This window comes from Ceratina calcarata, unplaced genomic scaffold (assembly GCF_001652005.2).
Source record: "Ceratina calcarata isolate Rehan_Ccalc_2016 unplaced genomic scaffold, ASM165200v1 scaffold250.2, whole genome shotgun sequence".
NCBI lineage: Eukaryota > Metazoa > Arthropoda > Insecta > Hymenoptera > Apidae > Ceratina > Ceratina calcarata.
The window spans coordinates 471,348-492,885 of record NW_017147019.1 but is presented as its reverse complement, the minus strand read 5'-3'; the positions used below and the strand labels follow the sequence as shown (position 1 = coordinate 492,885).

Genomic DNA, 21,538 nt, shown 5'->3' with positions numbered 1-21,538 from the left:
GGTTTGTATTTCCTCAAGTCAGTTGTTTTTTCCAACTTCGCGCGTGGACACCAAATACCAGAAAGTCTTTGGGTTACTGCTGATTACCATAAGAGTACATGCAAATTTTAAGTCACTATAATTTTTCAAAAAACTCATGAGTTAATTGAAAATTTTGCAGGTACATTTTAATAGTAATAGGAATCTATAATGACAAATTCAACATGCTAGCATTGTTTAAGTATATTACCTATACATCCTTAAGTTGTCTTGCATTGCATTTTGTTAAAGTTCCTTGTATAATGTAGTTGCTACTTCCTGTTCCTTTCATTAGCAAGTTCACTTTAATCCGTGCACTTACCGCTGGAATTAGCGTTGGGAATGAAAACATAGCCGTGATTTTAAAACCCTAATAACGCGACTGATCCTATTACTATGTTACGAGGATGGAGCGAGGAGGAGCGTGCCTATATAGGAACTCGTATGAAAAATCGGGGTAACGTTATCTCACGGGCGTGCCTCGTGAATAATACAATGCCGATCTCTCTCTGTTTCGGCATATGTCCGGCGGACGCGAAGGGTTGCCGTACCCTTAGCCGAGGGGTAGCCCACCCCTCGTACGCGCTGTATCGCAAACAAAGTTACGAAACGTACGTAGCGTTCACGTGCGTCGTTACTCCAGTCATTACAGCAGAAGGATATTTTAATTTCGCGCACAACCCCTCGAACTTCCAGCCACCCTATTGGGTACTCTTTTTATTCGGGGCGTGCCCTGCATCGGAGAAATTCGAGGACACAGCCTGCTCCAATAGATGAATAGATTGTACGTATGTGCCTTCGTCAAGGAGTTCTGTTCCCTCTCTTAGAAAGTAGATATTAATTTGGAAAAATTTTGAAATCGGGGGTTCAACGAAAAGGGACTTGGCTGCTTCTCTCAAAAAGTTGCCAGCAGTCGCCTGCAGACTACGTGATTTTCAATTTCCCTCGGTCGACTTTATGGCATAACTTAGTAATTCGTTGAATAAGTAGTTCGATGAGATGTTCAAGTTCCATCGAGAGTAAACGACTCTGATATCGATATTCCAAACGTAGAACTGTCCAACTTGGAGCATTATGTACCGTTTCATAAAATTTTCTACTGTCTTTACAGGCATTAGCAGCCGGAACTTCTTGTCTGACTCTGAAAGCAACTTCTCTCAAGAAGTTGGCGAACTATTTTTAAAACCCGGGGATTAACTCCCTCGCTTTTGAACTTAAGAACTATCTTGGTGATGTCTTGAATATTTTGGTGCGAAATTAATTCTCGTTCTTTAATTGTGAAAGTTCAGAAACGATCTCTCCAAAAGTTGAATCTTCGAAATTGAGCCTGCAAAACGGCTAAAAACTGATCTCCATAGTTGACCGTGCCAGATGTTTTAAATGCACGTGTTTCAAAGTGGCACACAGGTCCCTAATTAAAGGTCCAACCGGCGAGTTCATTCCTGTACTCACGGTGCAATCTCGAGTTGGATGCTTGCCGAAAAATATTAAAGTTAGAAATTAACAAGCTTTTCTACGTCAATATCAAAAGTTGCCAGGCCTGAAGTTTCTTGGCGCGTAAACCAGAACGCCTTTGGGGTCAGCGCGAGCCAAATATTTGACGATACGTTCTCGAAGATAAACTTGAATTGAAACTCGCCAACGTTTGAATTGAACGACGTAACAGCGTTCACTTCTGATATTTCGTATATGTATATTTAAAATCCATCATCTCTGAACCGACAGTCATTGAATTCGTTCCTCGATTATGCTAAACATGATTTATAAAAGTTTCGAAATTCTTCGGTTTAGAAACGTAACTCTTACTGGAAGGATGCCAGAGTTTCCTGTTATTGACATCCGAGATAGATTCGATTCGTACTTCCTCTTTCAACCGCGCGCGATAAAACTCGTGAGCGATGAGATCTCCTACAGAATCACTTTGCATTCTTCTAACTAATCCAACTGTTCAACGAAATCCCGAATGAGACGCGAGTTGGATGAAAACAAAGTCAGCTGTTTGTTCCTCTAACAAATAATCTATGAACTCGAGAATCCTTTCTCCTCAAAGAAAGATCTGCGCGATAAAGCGTGACGTTGCAGTGATAGGTGCACAATGATTCGTGGGATTCCGTAGAACGGAAAATCTTGATCGTGCTCGGCGAAGCCTCACCGCCTTTGCCCAAACACACATCGAGCAATAGAGGGGCACAGTTTTCATGTCTGATTCGAGGGCCATGAATCAATCGGGTTTACCGATGAAAGACGAATCGCGAGATCGATGTCGTCTCCTCGTAAACTTACTCCTTTTTCCCGGCCATTATTCCATGACCGTTTCGTTCCGCCGATCTGCGCCCGATTCTCCGGGGCTCGGATCCGAAATTAGCTCGGCTCATTTCACCCGACGGAGGAGTGCATTCTTAAAGCAGGATCCTAAAGGAGCATCTCCCATTCATCGGCTCGACCCACGCCATTGGTCATCTATAAAAGGGCCTGATGAGGGAAAAAAATACGAGAATAAGAATGGAACGGGTGCCGGGCACAACCAAATAATCATGGGAATGGCAAATACGATTTCGGATCTTATCCTTTCGTCGCTAACCGGGCCAAAGTAATTCGGGCACGGCAAACGGAGAGCCAACTTTCTGGCGAAAATCCTTTATGCTCATCGTTCACCCCGTTCGTTCATTGTTGGCCAAATCGGCGGATCGTATCTCCTCCAGACATCGCGCGCAACAATTTTCTCTTTTTACTCGATAGATAGATAGATCTTGAAACCCTTTCGAATAAAACGAGAGCAGATGGATTTAAATAAAGACTGTCGATTCATCTTGATAATCAATCCTTTGACATTCGGCAACTTCTTTCACCCTGAAAGACTCGTGTTTTTTACCCGATTGCTCCTAACGTTCACAGAGACTATCGCAAAGTTGAATTAGATCATTCAGCGAGTCGGTCCGTCGGACCACGAACCTAATCGAAGATCGTGACAATACTTAAGACAATGAAACTTTAAAATTCGCCAGCAAAAGAAAAACTCCATCTAGAAACAAAAAAAAGAAAAGCGCGACTTTTCATTCTCTATTAAGGATGTATTGGCTATACAGTCAATTCTAAAAGTTTATGTACCTTAGAAAAACGCATTTCCTATAATTAAAAAGAAATCAGACGTCGGAAAAATAAAAAATTTTTTTTTGTTGTTTATTATTAGCAATGTTCTTCCGACGTCTGATTTCTTTTTAAAAAATGCGTCCCTAAAGTGCATAAACTTTTGGGATTGACTGTATAGCCAATACATCCTTAAAAAAGGAATCACGTTTGGAGTCATTCTTCTGAGAATGTTCCTGTTTTTATAACATGAGGTTATTCTATAGCTTATGAAAAAAGTGTCAAATGATCCGATAAATGAAACAGATTAAGGGATATAATGCGAAACTGCATTCTCGCAGTAAGCGTGCACCGATGACCTTTTTGTCGGCGGTGGCATTGTTTCGCCGGCCATTGTCGACAACAACGAGCGTTCCTGAATCGAGGTGACCACTCCACCGTGAATCATTCGATAATTTCGTTAGGTTACGCGTCCTGGCTTGTACCCGATGCTCTTACCGTTGTTTCCGCCTTGGTACTTGTGTTTTGACACGCGCCGAGGAGCGCCTTTAAGAGTAACACAGTCAGCGGAGGATTTTCATGGATACCTCACGGTTTGCCGAGCACCGTGAATCGGGCCGCGATATTCCCGTTCGCTTCATCATCTCTGAACGGTGAGAGTATCATGAAACGTAATGACCGGAGGGTACCGTCAGAGGTTAAAGAGAAGACCCTCGGGTAGAGGCTAAGCGCATTTCCCTTGAAGACCGCGCCAATACAAGCAGAGGAACAATTTATGAAATCTTTTCCCCGTGTCCATGTAAATTATACTCCTCCGTGACTCGCATCGCTATTAACGTTTAAAACTACACTTCTCGAAGTGTAATCTTATCGTCGCAGCGTGACCTTCTCCTGTCCCTCTAGATATAAAATTTCGACGCTTTACGACGCTAAATAAAATCTCGACTAGCTCAAATTCATTTCACTGAACGATATAAGCGCTGGAAATACTAGTGAATAAATGGAAGCGAAAGAAGTATACTTTTCTCAACGGGGAGGGATACACGGAAATTTGCACAAGGGGAAAAGAGGATTTCATCGAAAATGCGACAAGATCGACGGCAACTGCGAACCATCGAAGTTATTTCGCTGCGGAACAACGTGTTTACGCTTCGATAATTTACGGATTAAAATGTCGCCGGTGCTTTTGACGGAGAGTCAACTTTTTGTACTGTAGAGACACGTGCGACCGCTGACAAAGCCGAGCGAAAATAAAAATCTTCGTAAAAACCGTGTAAGCCCGCGTGTACTATTCAAATTTCGAGCGACGGACTTGCCGGTGAAAAATTGTTTGAAAAAATTTCATGCCCAGCAATCGGATCGCCATCGAGGAAAAATTTTACTGGATGAATGCACGGTGAGTGAAAAGGAGAGATCTCGAACAGCTTCCTAGAAGAAAAGGGGTTGCACATTGATCGATGCATCGCGTCGACCCCCCGGAACTCGGCTTTCCCTCGGCCTTAAATAACAACCGCGAAAAATGAACTTTCGATGACACGGCGATACGAGATCTATTCTTCCAGCCCGTAATTTCCCTTCATACCCTTGCGCAACCATTTTATAAATTCATCAGGGCGCAAGATGAAAAGATGATCGAAAATATACCCTCGTTTCGGGCGCATCTAAATAATAGAATGCAACTTATTTATACACAGGCAACGCGATCTACGTATACCTTCGTGTGAAACTTCGTTGCCACAGTTTCAACTTCAAGAAATATTCAGCACCGCGCGAACTTCGGCTGAAATACATTCCGCGGGATAAAAAGTTAACTTGAAACGTACTTTAACCGTAACATTTTTTACGACCACGGCCGTATTTTCTGGGCAGACAATAAAAACTCCTCGAGTTAAACCGTTTCCGAATGGAACTTCGTTTTCTGCTGGACACAATAAACGATAGATTGCGATGTAATTTCGTTTGGATGCGTGCCGCGGGAACACGCCGTCGATCACGTGTCGCATAATAAACGCGTGCCGGGATAATAATTCCTGAAGACACCGGCTGATGAAGGCTGCGTCGTCTAACTGGCGCATTGTCGGCTCGCGTCAATTCCGTGATTAATCCCATTTATGGTTGGAACCGCGAACCCCTGCGGTTCCCATAAGCAAAAATTCTATAGAAGCTCGTACGCGTTTCGTGAAATATCTCACTGCGACATACGTTAGATTGAAACTTTTAAGGCTTTCGTAATTGGTTCTACTTTGAAGAACACTCGTCGATCGTAGAAACGAGGAGCCGATAAAATGAAGTTTATTGGCTAAACTAGTCGACCCATCGGCCAAATGGTGCACCCGTGCAAATACTCCTCCGCGATCTCGACAACTCGCTATCAACCTTTTCTAAGCCTTTGTCTCGTAACCTTTAGAAAATCAAGGAAACTGGATTATCTGCGAATTCAATATTCTTGTTGAAGAACTATACATAGCACAATGTAGACAATTTGTATATTAAACTGGCGTATATAAAACACATGCTTTGTATTTCATTCAAATAATTCATCAGTTTGCACGCTCCTAAATGATTAAATGAATTTCTACGAATGCCTACTATACAAAAAATTATTTCATCTTCAATATTAATGAATGACGAATCAAAACATGCGATACGATTTATAACTTCGAACACAAAACGACATTTATTTACGCAGAAACAAGATGTTAATATACACCACTGCATATGTTAGATAGTTATTATTCTTGGATCCAGCCAGGTGTACACGGTCCTCCCCCTCCGAACAAGGGGATGACACGAGTCCATAAAATCCCATAAACATCCCCAAGAATCTGTGCAACGCGGTTGGTAAATCGTGCCTCTGAAAGGAATAAAATATCGCTTTTTGCGGCAATTTTACGGCAATTTTCCGATCCGATGAAACCGCGTCGCGTACGGGCTAACATGCAGCCAGGTGTCAGAAAAATATCGGTCCTTCTCTCCACCCCGCCCCCTCCACTTTTTCAAAGGAGACAGTGATTTTTCTCTGGTTCGTTCTAACCAACGCGTCCAGCCACTCGATTAACCGCCGAGCCGACGGACAGTCTCTCCAGTGGTTTCTACAAAAACAGGTACGACACGCCATACTCGACGGTTCCAATGAAAGAAACGCGTGTCCCATTCAATAACCAATGGCCTGTGAATTCAACGAAAGCCACATTTTTGGTAACAGAAATCTCTGATCGACTTTGTAATTCCTGTTCAATATCTGTTAATAAAACTTGCATGCGTCTGCGATAATTGTAAATGCGATTGGGTTTAGTTCCTCAAGGTCGCCTCGCTTTTTTACAACTCCGCGATAAAGTATCGAGAACGCCGTTAAACCGGCGTCCATTTCATTGGAACGATTTCGCCGGGTAAGAACAGGAGGTATCTCCGGGAGGCGAGAAAATCGATAACAAAAGCGACTACTAGGTACTTGGTCGGCTCGCCGTTTCTGAAACAGAGACGGAAATTTCATTTAGCTCGTTACCGCCGGGAACTTTCGCAGCGGCTGCGATTAATTCTCGCTCCTCTCTTTTTCTCATCGCTGACGAGCAATAAAACAAAATACGTTCCGTCGATTGCACTTCGTGCAAATTTAAATACCAACTATGTTTATTCAAATCAAATGTGGTACGAGGTCGTGTGGCAAAGGGAATCAAGGATAATGAAAGTAATTTCTCGTTTCGTTTCTAAATACAGAATTCATTACGGTAATCAGAACGAACTGCAATTTTAGTTCATTCAGCAATCCATTATTGCATACGTACTTTAATATCCGGAAATAAACATGGGAAAGGTCCCTACGATATTATTAAATTCTTCTTTCGATATCATACGCCGTTTTGACATTTATTAAATTCTATATTGATGAACAATATTTCCAGGAAAAAAACAGCCGGGCGATCCGCGAGAGGGAAATTCAGCTTCCGAGAAGGGAAATTGGACGAGAACGATCCGGACGGACTTCTCGATCGTTGTTAAAATAGGACCGAGCTCGGAACCATTAATTTGCGTAGATCCCCGTCGAAGGTGTCGCGAATAATGGCCTCGGCAGTTGTAGCTTTTAATTTTCATTCTATTCGACCGGCAGCGTTTCAATGGGCGAAAACAGCAGGCAGAGGGAGAGCGCGACTAGTTAACCAACGTGTCTCCCCGGCGCGCGTAAATGCGGATCGAATCGCTTGTGCAACGTTGACAGTGTTCGAGCCCCCTTTTACCAACGTAAACTCGAACGACACGCGGAGAGACACCGTTTCAACGAAAGCGTCTCGATATTGTGTTCGAGTGGCGTCGAGTGCCGGTAGACCCCGTCTTTAGTTATGCCACGTTAGTTACGCAATGCTCACCTCGCGATAAATTATGCCGCGTATACATCCTGCAGGACGAACGTTCCGATCGAGCAAATTTATTCTCACGATTGCTCGCGTGCAAAAATTGTCCATTAGCAAACTTATTCGAATCGCAGTAAATGAAGGTGTATCGGTGCTGCTCGTGGTGGAATATATTTTTGGACAGGGTCGATAACTTCGTCAAAGCAACTTTGAAATAACATTGTCCATGAAAAAGTGTCTAGTTCAACTCGACCGAGTCAAAGGAGTATTGTATCGAGCGCATTCCATGTCAAATATTGACTCGTGCTAAAACTAAACTGCTCTTTTGAAAAGATTTTTTTCACAAAAACCGCGGCTGGCAGTTCGACTAGAAATACAAAATTGATACAAAGAGCGTTATTTCCATAGATGCGAGATTGCTCGGAACCTGAATTAAAAATTTAATTACTTTTTCATTCGACCGAGGAATAATGGCCTCCGGATGGGAGATAATTAATATCCATTGTCTCTTTATTTATGACTAAAATTAAAAGTTACTTTCCGATAAATCGCGCAACGTTGAATTATGTCGTTATACGTTATTGGCTTCGTCGAGACTTATTTTCAATAACTGCAATAGTAAATACGAATCGCGAAAACAACGCTCGTTACTCGAACTTGTAATAGCACGCAATCGAGAAATCAATTTTATTCGCGAAGCTAATTTCTGTTAGGTCTAAGCCGAAGAGGCACGATCAATGGGCGAAGTTTAGTGGCACGCCGCCAAACCGTACCGTCGATCGATCCTTTCGAAAAGTGACGTTCCCCGTGAATTATGCGATTGCCTTTACGGACATATGCTACCGTTTCCAGATATTCACACGTATCAACCGCGGTACTGCGGCCTGACGTTTGACTTGCTCCCGTTGGCAAGCCGATCTCGCGAAAGGTCCCGGCTATTACCATTCGCCTTATTTGCTCAGGCCTGTGGTTCTCCTTTCAAGTCCGCATCAAACGCCGCGTAATCCGGCGATATATGAGCCTCATTCGTAACTTGTAATCTCGCACGATATGTTCGACATAACTCAGAATTAGCCCTTTATAAACGTTGCCGCTGCTTTAGAACAAGAACCATCCTTCGTACCAATAATTCCCCTGTCGAAAGTTTCCACACCGGATACGATACGAGCATTTATCGAACGAATACTCAATGAAATTTACAACGTAATTATTCAATAGCAGAATGGTGAAAATACCAATCATGCAGCTTCATCTCAATTCTGGTCCATTTTTGAAACAGTAAGATTATATGGTATTCTTATAATAGCAAACGTACAGTTGCGTTGGGCGAAGGGTTCGTGTCCCTCGGTTCCGATCCCTCGAATCAATTATCATTTCATTCGTAGGAAATTACCGATAATTCCAATGGCTGTCAGATTAGGGATCGATTTTCCAAAAAAGCGCAAAAATGTTCATGAGTCGACGTAAGCGGCTTAACGGCGCGCGTCCGCGGCAGCTGTCCTCCCGATCTATCGGAAACCCATCGCTTTATATATATTGTTCATAGCGCGTACGTTAATCCTGTAAATACCGAAATTACCCGGGTAGGGCAGAAAAAGGCGCAGCGTATAACTATTCATTCGCTCAGGTACGCGTGCACGCGTGTTGGCGGATGAGGGGTTTCTCCGAACTCGCGACTATCATTCGATGATTAATATTCGCATATAAGTACCTTACGATCGATCAGTGGCAAATAATTAGATGTGAACGTTCTCTTTAATAAAAATGCGTTACTACTCTCAAATCCTGGATATGATTACTGTAATTCTGATGTGAATAAAACATATGTATAGTAGAATAGTAGATTTAAATAATTCCTGCAACGTGAAAAGGTTTCTATTATTTAGTTTTTTCATTCAGGTTTCGAATTGATTTTTTTATTACAAGGTGCCAGTGTGAGAACATCCACGTCCATACAAAAGTCTAACAATTTCGTGACTCGAACCAAGGCGAAGCAATGCCTGTGGCGAGGCAAACAGGTACCACTCCACCTCGGTAAGAGTCTTGCCGAGACATCTCGACAGTCTCGACGGTCTCGACACTTTCACCAGTCTCGATGAGTGTCTGCTAGCATATGGATAATATATGATAAAGTGGATAGATGTGGTTGTGTGATAGGCCAGTACATATACCTCATCTGTGCTTCCACGCACGAAATAATATAATCATGTATCCTAACTCCTGACCAATCGTAATTAAACATAATAGATATGAAGTTAGTAAAGTATCGTTTCTCGAATGTAGACGCAGTCCCAACGAATCTGGTCTTGTGGCTTACTTCACATGAATGATATTTGTGTGTACGTAACCACGTGAACCAAGCAGCAACAGATGTAATTGAATGTAGGCACTATAAATTTAAATGATACTGCTCTGATGTCAGTTACTGAACTCGAAAACATTTCCTACCAATTTTTACAATAATAATATGGTACGACATGATTTATCGTATTGTAATAAAATGGAAGAATTGAAATGAGTGCAACAATATTTATTTTGTTAATATTCGTCGAGTTTGTGTGATCATTTTACTGCTGTTTCACACTTTTTGCTTTTGTTTACATCCTTATCCTTCGCATAAGGACATGCTTTGGAATTGAAACAAAGTATAGATAGATACTACCGGATTGCTAGATTTCAGGATTGTTACGTGACAAAGGATGTCTAATCATAGTAAGTAAATTAATTTATGAATTCAATACAATTTCTGTTTAATTGTATAATAATAATCGTTCTTGCTTCGTAGAGGATGACTTATTGCATGAAGCAAACTACGGAATACATACTGGAAAATGTACAGAATTGAGTGATATCAAATGGCAAGTTGACGACACCATGGAGGAGAATAATTCGCAAAACTTCTGTTTAAAATTGTCCCAAACTTCTATCATATCTGAAACTGAAGTTACAAACGACGATGATGTGATAGTGATCAGTGATTCTAGTTCTGAATCAAGCTGTTCTCCTAAATATGTCTCCAGACTGAAAACGATAGTGAAGAAGTTTCCTAAGAAAGAGAAAACAATATATATTAATGATTCTACAGATTCCGAAAAGAGTGAAAATGATAACTATCTGGAAGCATGGAAAGAAAATAAAAAGTCTGTTGTCAATAATTACCAGTGGAAGAATACTGAATCAGAAAATATGTATACATCTGATGAATCTTCTAGTAGTATTGATTTTCTTAAGAACTATGTTGCAAGTTCAGATAAGACTGGTAGTAGTTATATCTCTTGTACAACAAATAGTGCTAAAACAAATAGTCAGTCCGATCTGAATACAAGAAATGAAAAATACACAGCACCAAGTTCTGTCATTAATAGAAAAGAACCCAAGAATTCTAATGTCAATATTCAACCAACTAAGACTATATCTTCTATACTTAAAAATTATAATGATATTAAGAAAACCCTTACTCCAAAAGACACTAGGAATATCATGAAAAATATCAAGTCTAAACGAATAGTATATGATTCACCAAAAGTGCGAAAGACAAATGTGGAATCTGATGAAGAGGTAAATGATAATATCAGGCATCCTGCTATTTCGCCTAGAAGTCGACCTATTCCTGAAACTCCGGTAGATTCTGAAAACGAGATCGTTCCAGATACCCAAGAAAACTTAGGAAATGGTGAAACTCATGTGAGCAAGTATTTTAATACGCCAGCTGTGGAAAAAAACGTAGATACAGTGTATACTAAATTATCAGAGAGAAAGAAAGAGCAGATCTCACAATGGCTTATGGCAAATGTATCTGAATCTCAAGATGATAGTTTTAGCATTGTGCCTCCCAGCAATAAAGACGATACAACCTCGGGTAATAGTAGTTTAGAGAGATTAGAAAGGAATTATGAAACTCCAAATAACAGAGGAAGAATACATCAGCAGCCTGTTGAAAACGAAATTAAACATCCAGACACTAATAAAACACCTGGGACTGTAGTACGACAAAAAACAATAAATGAGTTTGTTCAGAAAACGAAAGATAATAAATTAATTTTGTCTACATCAAAAAAGACTATTGCTAAGAGTAACGTTCTCTCAACTGCTAATGAACAGAAAAATGTGGACATCATGGACTGTGCGCATATATTAGACAAACTATACGGTAAATCTTGGCGTGATAAAGCTGACGTACTGTTTCCAAATTCTGAACCACGTAAGCAAGCGGTTCCTGTAAAAAGTAGAGCTGTTCAAACTGAAAGGTAAATTATAAATGTTGTTTGAGAATTGCATCAATAGTAATTTAATAATACAAGTATCTAAATCTGTCTACAGGAAACAAATAAGGAGGAAAAAATCTTATATATCAGACACAGATGATGACTCTGACACGTGTAAGTGACTGCGTAATAATTGTATCATATTTTTTTTTGTACTAATTATTTGAAATTTTATATAGCCTTAAAGGACTTAAATGTACAAAATTCGCCAAGGAAACAAACCGTTCAGAACACTGTTAAACGAAAAGATAGCTTCATTAACGATGAGAGCTCAGGAAGTGACTCGGAAAGTTTGTATTATACTGCATTGACAAATCCTAGAACATCAGCGAGCAGTACACAATCAAAATCAAAAGCTCCTCCCATCAACAATCGGTACTATATAAATATACATAATAAAAATTGTAAAAGCCTTGTAATAATCTTTTTTCCTGTTTAGTTTGTTCGTAATATGTGATACGGACACAGAAGATGAAAATCAGAAAAACAACAGAGATCAAGGGTCTAATGTAAGAGGAAGGAAGTTATCATTTAGTAATGATGAAAGCGAAGATACAAGTACCAGCGAATTTGACCCTGGCGATATCGTGCCACCTAAACCCACTTCTAAAAAAGGTAATGTACATTGAATTATATGTGTAACATGTCTTATGTAAAGAGAATATTTTATAGGTTCCACTAAAATTGTACGTCAATTACCTAAACCAACTGTTGAAAGTAAAACAAATGTTGATGCATCGAAGTACAAGAAATGTAACAGTTTCTTGGCATCGTTATCTGAAAACGTCCCTATCGCTGAAGCGCATCCAGATGCTAAGAAATATAGACTGAATTTTAAAGATAACAAAGAGATGTTGTGCACATATTTGTATAAATTATATAATGAAAAAGTATTTGACAAGCAATTGCCTGAAAATATGACTATAGACTGGAATATTCGCATGAGAGGAACCGCTGGTTATTGTTACAACAAGAAATCAGTGAGGACACTCGGTGGTGTCGTAAGATCGTCGCGAATAGTTTTAGCAACGAAGGTACGTGATCTATTAAGAAAAAACATTAGTTTAAACATAAAGTAAATGATCCTTCGCATTTAGATTTTAGATACTCCTGACAGACTGAGAGACACTTTGATTCATGAAATGTGTCATGCTGCTGCCTGGTTGATAAATGGTGTCTCTGACGGACACGGTCCACTCTGGACGCAATGGTAAGCAACAACTTTCTCATTAAATTAAAACATAAATATAAACGTTTGTGCGCTTCATGTTGAAGGGCTAACAAGGCTATGCGAACATTTCCTGAAATACCGCCAATTAGAAGGTGTCACGATTACAAGATCAAAACCAAATTTACGTACAGATGCGTAGGCTGCGGATACAGGTAAAATACTTTGCGTAAATTAAGAAATATTCGAGTACAATGAAGCAATTCTAAATTTTATTACAGCATCGGTAGACATTCTAAATCATTAGATGTGGAAAGAAAACGCTGTGGTCATTGTTACGGTAGATTCGAGTTGCTATTAAATAAGACAACGAAATCTGGTACTATTCAAGTGCAAACACCGAAGAGAGAGCCTTCCAAATTTGCGCTTTTCGTGAAAGAGAACTACAATTCCGTGAAAAAAGAGCGTAACATGAGACATGGCGAGGTGATGAAAATTTTAGGTCAGCAATTTTCTGCAATTAAAATTGCACAGCGACAGGAAATCAATGAAAACGCAGATACTCCTTATTAAATAAGAAACGGGAATTAAGCATTGTTATAAATGCATTTTAACGTATTTATAGATATAGATTTTAACTTAAGCTATTTTAATTTTATGGTTTTTACAATTGACATGACTTTACCATTACAGGCAAAAAATGTGGCACTCTACATTTTTCTTATAAGCGAGATAGACACCTACTATAAATATTTTGTATATTTTTTTTTATGAACAGGCTATTCATACGTGATACATACTTGTAAAGTTTTGTACCAAAATATCTAATAAATGATTTAAACAAATCGAATTGTGATCTTTCATAAGACTAAAGTTGTGACTCAAGCTATCATCATTATCTATTGCCTATCAAACCAAACTCGTCGGTGTGCCGTTATAGCCATTTACCGACTTCCTCGGTGCCGATTACCACTGAAAAAAGCGATTGTCAATTGTTTTCAGCTTCATTGGACTATTCCAACAATTACACTGCCACTCTTTAACAATATCTCGCCGGTGACGCGTGTACTGCTTTACTTTTGATTAATTTAAAGTCTGGCGCATGGATCCTATCAAATGTGGCAGATTCTCACGACGAGGGACTCGGTAAATCGTTTCATAAGAACGAGACTTGAGATTTTTCGCGTGTTTCCGTGCGCATGCCTTAGATCGACGGTGTGGCGGCGGCATCAACAGCGCACTCTAAAAACAGTCGAGCCGAAGATGGCGACGTGCAAGTGGCGGTGTCGGTGCGGTATTTAAGAGAAAGGACCATGTTGTTGCCGCAGTGTTCGCAGTGTTTCCGTGATCCGCATTGAGTTCGGTGCAAATGTAGGAATGTCAGAAGCTAAACGGGTACCTTCGCAGACCTTGGAGTTTCCGGAGTCCTTGGGCTACGCCACGAAAAAGGAGAAAAAAGGGGAAAAGGGCAAACAGTTCGCGCCCTCCGTCCGCTTCACACTTACCCTGGCAGAGTCGAACGAGAAGCAATGTCCTGAGTACAACTACGCACAGCTACTCAAAGCAGAGGAGGTCAGTTCCTTCCTTTCACCCGTTTATTCCGTTTATCCAAAGTTAAAACAAAATCCCGGATGTCTATCCTATACGCCCGCATTTTTACCAAAACATATAGGCCGGTGCGAAATGCATCGACCACGGCTTCGTTTCACGTACGCACTTTGACAAGAAACTTGCAAAAATCCCAATGGAATCGCCCATTTTCAGACGACACGAAACAGAGACGAGCATGCATGCGTTTGCCCGTGCGAATTGTCATGTCGCGGTTACCGCGTGAGTCGCGGCCACGCACCGATCTGTTTCATCTTATTTCGTTCGCTTCTTTCGTTGGGACATGTTAAATATTACGTCTAAACCGATTGGAAAAGGTGTGATCAATTCGTAGCCATCGAATAGAAACGTCACAGCGCGTTGCCGGTGCATGCCCGCGTCCAGCATACATATGCTTGCAGCACCGTATGTTTCATGCCTCGTTTCAAACGTACGATCGCGTACGAGCAATTTTACGTCCGCTGTTCATAAAAATAATTATCCTGCATTCGAGAAAAAGGCATTGAATTATTAGATAATCGAATATCATTCGGTATTGCGAACTCATTCGTGCGAGATTCACTTCGATTCTACGTGCGCGTTTTGTGTTTGTTTTATCGAAATACGATGCGTTCGTTAACTCTTTCTTTTTTCTGAATGTATTCATAAACAACAGCTTAATGCTCTGTTTTATCTCAATGATCTTTCACGTACAATTGTATCCTTATCTAGTTTATAATCGATGCACTGTGACGGAAGTCGTCACAAAGAAATGAAACACATTACACATCAGTTCGCGCTAGACAAATGTTTTAATACAATGTGAATTGCATTACATTGTTTTATATGTATATTCCTATTGTTACCGTTCGTATTCAAATTTCACTTCTTGCCTTCTTTCTCTCATTACATTGTAACGCAGAGGTATATCATTTTTATTTTAAAATTGACGTCCGATTTATTTCTTGGATCTTCGAAACGGTATTATTATCTCGATAAAACTCGTTTATACGTTATGTATCTATTTTTTATTTAACTATGTCATGCGACACCATGTACGAAATGAAACCGTTGTATGCAAATAAAATGTTAGTATGTAAATGCTGATGATAATACTTACGAGAATTTACATATCTGTGTATATATTGCCTGTATGTAGTATCGATTATATAGGCATATAATTTCGTAATTTATATACGTATATATATATATACATATTTATCGGTTATTGAATTTATTTCGAGTATAGTTTATAAAGCGTATTGTATATTTATATTATTGACAAGGATATTTTTGTTCGAATCAATCAGTCGCCGTAGCGTCCCTCGTACTAGGAGAACAGAAGACAACAAGGAGTTGCGCGCCTCGAAAGAAAGGGCAACAGAGTGATATTCCGCGCGTATGTGCTCCTGGTATGAATGGACGATTTATGCCCTCTTTTGAATTCGTTTGTTTACTCGTTCTCTCTGCTTTTTCTCTTCTTTTTTTGTAAACGTGCATTTTCTTATCTGCATAAACAATTGGGGAAACGAATATTTTGTTTAAACATTTATCAATAAATAAACAGAAAGAAACGCAACATCAATACATGATGAATTTAGATTTTCAAGTTTTTAGGACATAATATATCGCCAATGAAACGTGTGCATGCGCGTGAGTGCGCTTTAATGTTTAACAAAATAGTGAAAGTACGCGAACGAAATTCAAATAGCCCGTGACCGGTCACGTGGTATCAGCTGATATCCGGTTAACGACTGTTTCTTCGCGAGCTAAATACGAATAATTTCATTTTGTAGAAGAAGCGCAGGAAAGATTTGAAACGGGACGACACTACCACCAATGGATTGCCTTTCGACGAGGACGATGACGATGATAAACTCCGTGATATGGCAAGAAGGTTTGAGGCGAAATATGTATGTAAAACGTAATTTTTTTTACAAGTGCAGTAATTCCGATAAAATAACGAGTACGATAAATTCATTGTTTTTGATGCATTTTTAATGTTTGTACAGGGAACTAAAAGGCGTAAATATGACGATTACGTGGACTTGGGAGCCGGATACGATGAGAATGATCCTTTTATCGATAATACTGATGCAGTACGTACTTTATTTAATTATTATTATTGTTTTTTAACTACTTTTCCCAGTGTTTTATCTCACGTAATCCATTTAGTACGATGAGATCGTACCGGAAGAGGTGACCACGGCACATGGAGGCTTTTACATAAATAGCGGAGCGCTTGAATTCAAGACAGTAGATCGACAGCCGGTGGTTAATAATAATAACAATAATCAAAGTAACGATGATGAGAGCAGTGAAAGTAGCGAAGAAGATACGGAAGATGTGGACAGTCCTAAAAGGCCGGAGAAACGGAATTTCAGTTCATCGGACGAAGAGGATACCGAAGATATTACCACTGCTGATCAACAGAGAAAAGTGACTGGAATTAAACTAGAATATTATTTTTAACTCGGCTCTTGTAAATATTCTTTCTAAATATTTTCGTTTTTATCTGTAGAAACAAAAGGTAGATGAAACTTACGAGAAGAAAGGATCTGAAAATGTTATTAAGAAGAAAAAGAAGCCACACAATTTACAAGATCAGCAAAATTCTCAATTGGATGGAGACGGTCTGAGCAGACGGAAAGAAAAGGGAGAAACTACAGATGGCGAAGGTGTCAAAATATTTATATGAAATTGTTAATTAGTTATTAGAACGTGATAATGAGCTGTGACATTAATTTTAGGTTCAGAGGATCAGGAAGAGAAGAAGAAGTCGGAGAAAACAGATATGCAAAGACCTAAAGATAAGAAATTCGACATAAAAAAATTCGAGAAGAAAGCGTCGAATAGTAATGGTTTCGATAGTAAAAAATTAGAGCTAAAGAAATTAGGTGATAAAGATAGTAACATTGACGATGCCATAGAAAGTGTGGTTAATGCAGCACGAGTCGAAGATGAATCGAGTAGGGATACATCAGATTCTCAGTCTCGGTGTATAGGTACAGAATCCGAGGGCGACGATGCTGACAAAGAAGCGCCATTGCCCGAGTCTCTTCCAGAAAATATTATAATAACAATCAATGAGTTGAAGGCGCATGCCGAAAACAATAAAGAGGGAAAGACTAAATTTTTCGACACATCAGTGAATAATTTATTATTTAAGTAAGCGATTCATAACATGTTTCGTATATTTTGGAAGGTATAAACATAGAATTTCTATTTCAGTTTAGAGAAAAGACTAAGGGCGCTTTCGACCCCGAGCCTAAGGCTACAAACGTATGGACATCTCGCACGATTTTTACCGTGTAGTAAAGTAGCACTTCAGAATAGAGCAAAAAAATTGTTCGTAGAAGATATCGAATACAAGACTACAGAACTTATACAAAGGTAAGATGACTATGTTTTTGTAAACTTGTCTTAAACGCATCGATGTAAACTTAATTTATACATGACTTCTATAATTGCATTTTTTAATTACAGCTTAAAAAAAGAGATTGATGATATAATGCCATCTGTTATAAGTAAATATCAGGATGAGTGTCAAAAGGTGGCTGAAAGAAAGTAAGTATTGTTTTTCGCGTTCCTCTAATTAGTGAAGTAGTAAATTGATATAGAGACAAAGATTCTTATGAACAAGTTAAACAATGAATTATAATACTTCGGATGGAAACTTACTACTATTTTCTTATTTCTTAGTCCTCATTTATACTGGGATATATACCGGTACTGTTGGTAAGGTGCCCTTAAGAAGAAGCCTTTTTCTATTTTCATTTTTCTGATCGTTCTTTATCTTTCCTTCCTTCAATCTGTTTTCTCCTGCCCTACTCATGCTTGTACATATATTTTCCTTGTTTTCATCTTCAAAAATTATAATTACATTTTCATTTCTTATATATTTTTTGAAATAATCAGAAATACGGGGCTTTTTATCATCAGTACAGTGTTTAGTTTATCATAAATATCATCGTTAAATAATAAAACCGAAAAAAGCGATTCAATATGTATTACAATTTTAGGGACTCATAATACATTCTTGTTGCAGATTATCCATAATCATCATGTTTTCATTTCTTTTCATGATACCCTAATTCCCTAAGTTCACAATTAGTGTTTCTATTCCAGGGAGCAGGAAGGATCACCCGAGGATGTTGAGAGCTCCGACGACGATGTGCGCGACGATATAAGTAAATCGAAACTTCCGAAAAAGCAGTTTCCTTGGACCGAGGAAGCAAAGTAAATATCGTTTATCATAAATTCGGAAAGTTTTATGTTTAAAAGAATGGACCAGGAATGTTTGTTTTACAGAAAACTCGTTACTCAAATCGCAACTATGAGGAGTCAATGTTACAACGTTTCGAGACCTAGGAAATTAAGTCTGTTCACTTACGTCGAGTCTTTTATGGTTCGACAACTGTTACCATTATGGCCGCATGGATACATGACAGCGAAGGTTTTACTGGAATTCATCGACGGCATCGAGCCTACGTAAGTAATTGTATATGAGGGCCGTACATGACTTTTGTTTAACATTCAAATTTTCTTTCAGCATAAAGAAGAAAGCGAAGAAATTAAAAGAGATCGGCAACGGTAAGGGTACGAGTTCATCGGAAAATGTGATTTACAGTTCTGCGAGGCTTGAGGCGTCGACCACAAGTACCGTTCCCTTGCAAGAGAAAATTACAGCGAACCCGCCGAAAATTCAAAATACTACGGAAAATTCTACAAGTTATTTAAAAGGAACTTCGAAATTAAGTGAGAACACGGAGAAAAAGCAACATAGTATAAAGAGCAAAGATAAAATCAAGGATCCCAGCAGCTTAGGGCAACATCATGAAAATTCAGTGATTGTATCTTCTAGTAACTCCAGCATAGGTAAAATTTCTGTTGTGCCTACGTCTCAGTTGATGGCTCAGAAACCGGTTAAAAGTCACATAGAGAAGATTAATTTAATGGATTTAGGTAATAGTTCCCTCTCGATCACACCAGTTAATGACTTTCACAAATCGTCTATCAAGATTAATGAAAATAAAAAAGATATAGTTTCTATTACTCCTTTCTCTGAAGCTTCAAATGTTCTTCCAAATACAAATGAAGTGCCTCAAAGTGGACATCATTCCGTACACAGACAGGAAGCTTCATATTCGTCTACGCATTCGCAATATTCTAACTATCCCACGTCGAATCAAGCTTCTACACATTCGAAATCAGTATCTATAAAGCATAGACAATTAAACGAGAACGCAGACACGAAGAATGATAAGAGATTAGAAGACAGGGATCTAGATATGGCTAATAAGACTGAAAAGAGAGATAAAAAGCGGAACACGGAAGTGAAACACAAATCGCATGATACGAAGAAGAGGAAAAAGGATCAAAAGTTATTAGAGAAACAAGTAGGACATGTTAATTCAGATGTAGTGCCTATACAGCAGCAGCAACAGAAACCATTGTTTACGAAAGAAGAACAGGAACAGAAACAGAACGAGGAGACGATTGCTGCTACTAATTATTTAAGTCAAATCTTCAATGACGACGCGCCTTCGAAAGGAATCTCTGATAAACGAAAGGATGCTGGGCTCGTCGCGGAAGAGTCTGCGAGTAACGCGGTCCAGCCATCGGAACAGGAGAAAGACGTTCAAATGGTGATGAGGTCATTGAAAGAGTTGCAGGAATTACAAGAAATGAAGTATTCGCCCAGTAATTCACCAGTCGGGAGTAGTATACAGAAACCTAATAAGTCGACTACACAATGTGCTACTTATCAAGATGAATATTCACGCTTATATTTAAAGAAAGACGTTAAACTGAAGTCTAAAGAAGAATCACAATGGTAATATAAAGAAAATATATGTGAAGTATAAACGTATTATGTTGAAACGAATGAAAAAGCCGGTGAACACAGATAATAATTTCATAGTGACCTATAGAAAAGGGCGGACTTCGGTAAATATCTGTATTATTTTTGATGAGAGACAAGTCAGTGGGAAACTGATCCGAACTTCTTCCATTATTAAAAGTCGCATTATTACCGACGACCAAATCAAGCAAACTGATAGTGTGCCGCGATTGCATCGTATCGCATCAATTTTTAAATATTTTAATAAACCGCCAAATTGTAAATATATTCATTCGTAGTAATTCGAAACGCGCGTTGTACAGAGTAAATATAAATTATGGAAATATAATTAATCCTATAGACTCTTGTAAATAAGTTATGATCCATCGACTGCCGTAGCCAAGACAGTCGACGGAGATACACTCTTTTTTTATTTGACAGCGTAATGCTACTTGTCGATTTTAATATGTCTACCAGCAATTAAGACGGTCATGTTATTTATAAATTTAATTAAGAATTGCTTCATTTCATTTTTCCTACTGCCAGGATACAAGGACAAAAGGAGGAATATTAATAAGTTCATTTTTTCATAGCGCCCGTTCACCCTGGCCACGCTAAGTTGCGAACGAAAAATAATTTAAATAGCGTTCCTTTTGCGTATGAACGGCATTTATGATTTCGTATCACGGAGAGAAATAATGATAGTTAGATATATATATATATATATATTTTACGATATTCTGCCTTTTAAATCATTCAGTTATAATGTCTAATTTATTTATCCAACAACAAATAGTAGATGTTACGGTAGAACGGCGGTCTATCGTACACCTATGCATCATTTTTAAACGAAAAATAAGTATACAAAACCAATTACCGCGGTTATTCAATTACAAACCTGTATTATTAATGTACGACTTAATTAAACGATTCAGTTATATAGTAAGCAGAGTGTAAGAGCGAATGTGCGTGAAAGTATTGTGTAGAAAGAGCTATAATATTTTTGGAACATGAAGATTAGTGATTGTATTATATGCCACACACCTTTCTTCCTCTTCCCATCTTATCCTTACGATATTTAGAACATGATTAACCGCCTTGTACAATTCTTTTGCCGAGAATTTCCACGAGAACGATTTAAAATATAAGTTTTGAATATTTTTTACAATACGTTGCTTATCTTTACCTTTGTCCAAACCGCGATGTAAATACTACGTTCCGT

The 21,538-nt window shown here is 38.9% G+C and overlaps 3 protein-coding genes across 6 annotated transcripts in view; 2 read left to right on the top strand and 1 right to left on the bottom strand.

The window, feature by feature from the left end:
• LOC108623037 (GS homeobox 1) overlaps positions 1–21,538 on the bottom strand; it is a 61,588-nt gene that overhangs the window by 9,162 nt on the left and 30,888 nt on the right. The gene's annotated exons all lie outside the window — the stretch shown is intronic.
• LOC108623102 (Germ cell nuclear acidic peptidase) lies at positions 6,552–14,268 on the top strand. Of its 2 annotated transcripts, XM_026811930.1 has the most exons (10): positions 6,552–10,166; positions 10,240–11,701; positions 11,775–11,833; positions 11,899–12,094; positions 12,159–12,334; positions 12,392–12,753; positions 12,817–12,929; positions 12,995–13,102; positions 13,169–13,389; positions 13,581–14,268. In XM_026811930.1, exons 1-10 carry the CDS (start codon positions 10,154–10,156, stop codon positions 13,634–13,636), a joined length of 2,766 nt encoding a protein of 921 aa, XP_026667731.1. In that variant the 5' UTR covers positions 6,552–10,153; the 3' UTR covers positions 13,637–14,268. The 2 variants fall into 2 exon arrangements, with proteins under 2 accessions (XP_026667731.1, XP_017876893.1); XM_018021404.2 differs by having other exon boundaries at positions 13,169–14,268.
• Positions 14,265–21,484, top strand: yem (yemanuclein). 2 transcript variants are annotated; one of them, XM_018021402.2, is made up of 12 exons: positions 14,265–14,459; positions 16,271–16,387; positions 16,487–16,573; positions 16,650–16,913; positions 16,996–17,152; positions 17,225–17,642; positions 17,706–17,867; positions 17,961–18,041; positions 18,177–18,212; positions 18,603–18,713; positions 18,786–18,965; positions 19,027–21,484. In XM_018021402.2, the coding sequence occupies exons 1-12, from the start codon at positions 14,265–14,267 to the stop codon at positions 20,312–20,314; spliced, it is 3,096 nt and encodes a 1,031-aa protein (XP_017876891.1). In that variant the 3' UTR covers positions 20,315–21,484. The 2 variants fall into 2 exon arrangements, with proteins under 2 accessions (XP_017876891.1, XP_017876892.1); XM_018021403.2 differs by lacking the exon at positions 18,177–18,212 and having other exon boundaries at positions 19,027–20,314.

What these genes read in the sequence shown, in the direction of transcription:
- yem (XM_018021402.2), top strand. Translation starts at nt 14,265, where the DNA reads ATGTCAGAAGCTAAACGGGTACCTTCGCAGACCTTGGAGTTTCCGGAG. An exon ending in CAAAAGGTGGCTGAAAGAAA is followed by an intron (nt 18,042 to 18,176) that starts GTAAGTATTGTT and finishes CTTATTTCTTAG; the next exon opens with TCCTCATTTATACTGGGATA. An exon ending in CCTTGGACCGAGGAAGCAAA is followed by an intron (nt 18,714 to 18,785) that starts GTAAATATCGTT and finishes TTTGTTTTACAG; the next exon opens with AAAACTCGTTACTCAAATCG.
- LOC108623102 (XM_018021404.2), top strand. An exon ending in AGAGCTGTTCAAACTGAAAG is followed by an intron (nt 11,702 to 11,774) that starts GTAAATTATAAA and finishes ATCTGTCTACAG; the next exon opens with GAAACAAATAAGGAGGAAAA. An exon ending in GCTCCTCCCATCAACAATCG is followed by an intron (nt 12,095 to 12,158) that starts GTACTATATAAA and finishes TTTCCTGTTTAG; the next exon opens with TTTGTTCGTAATATGTGATA.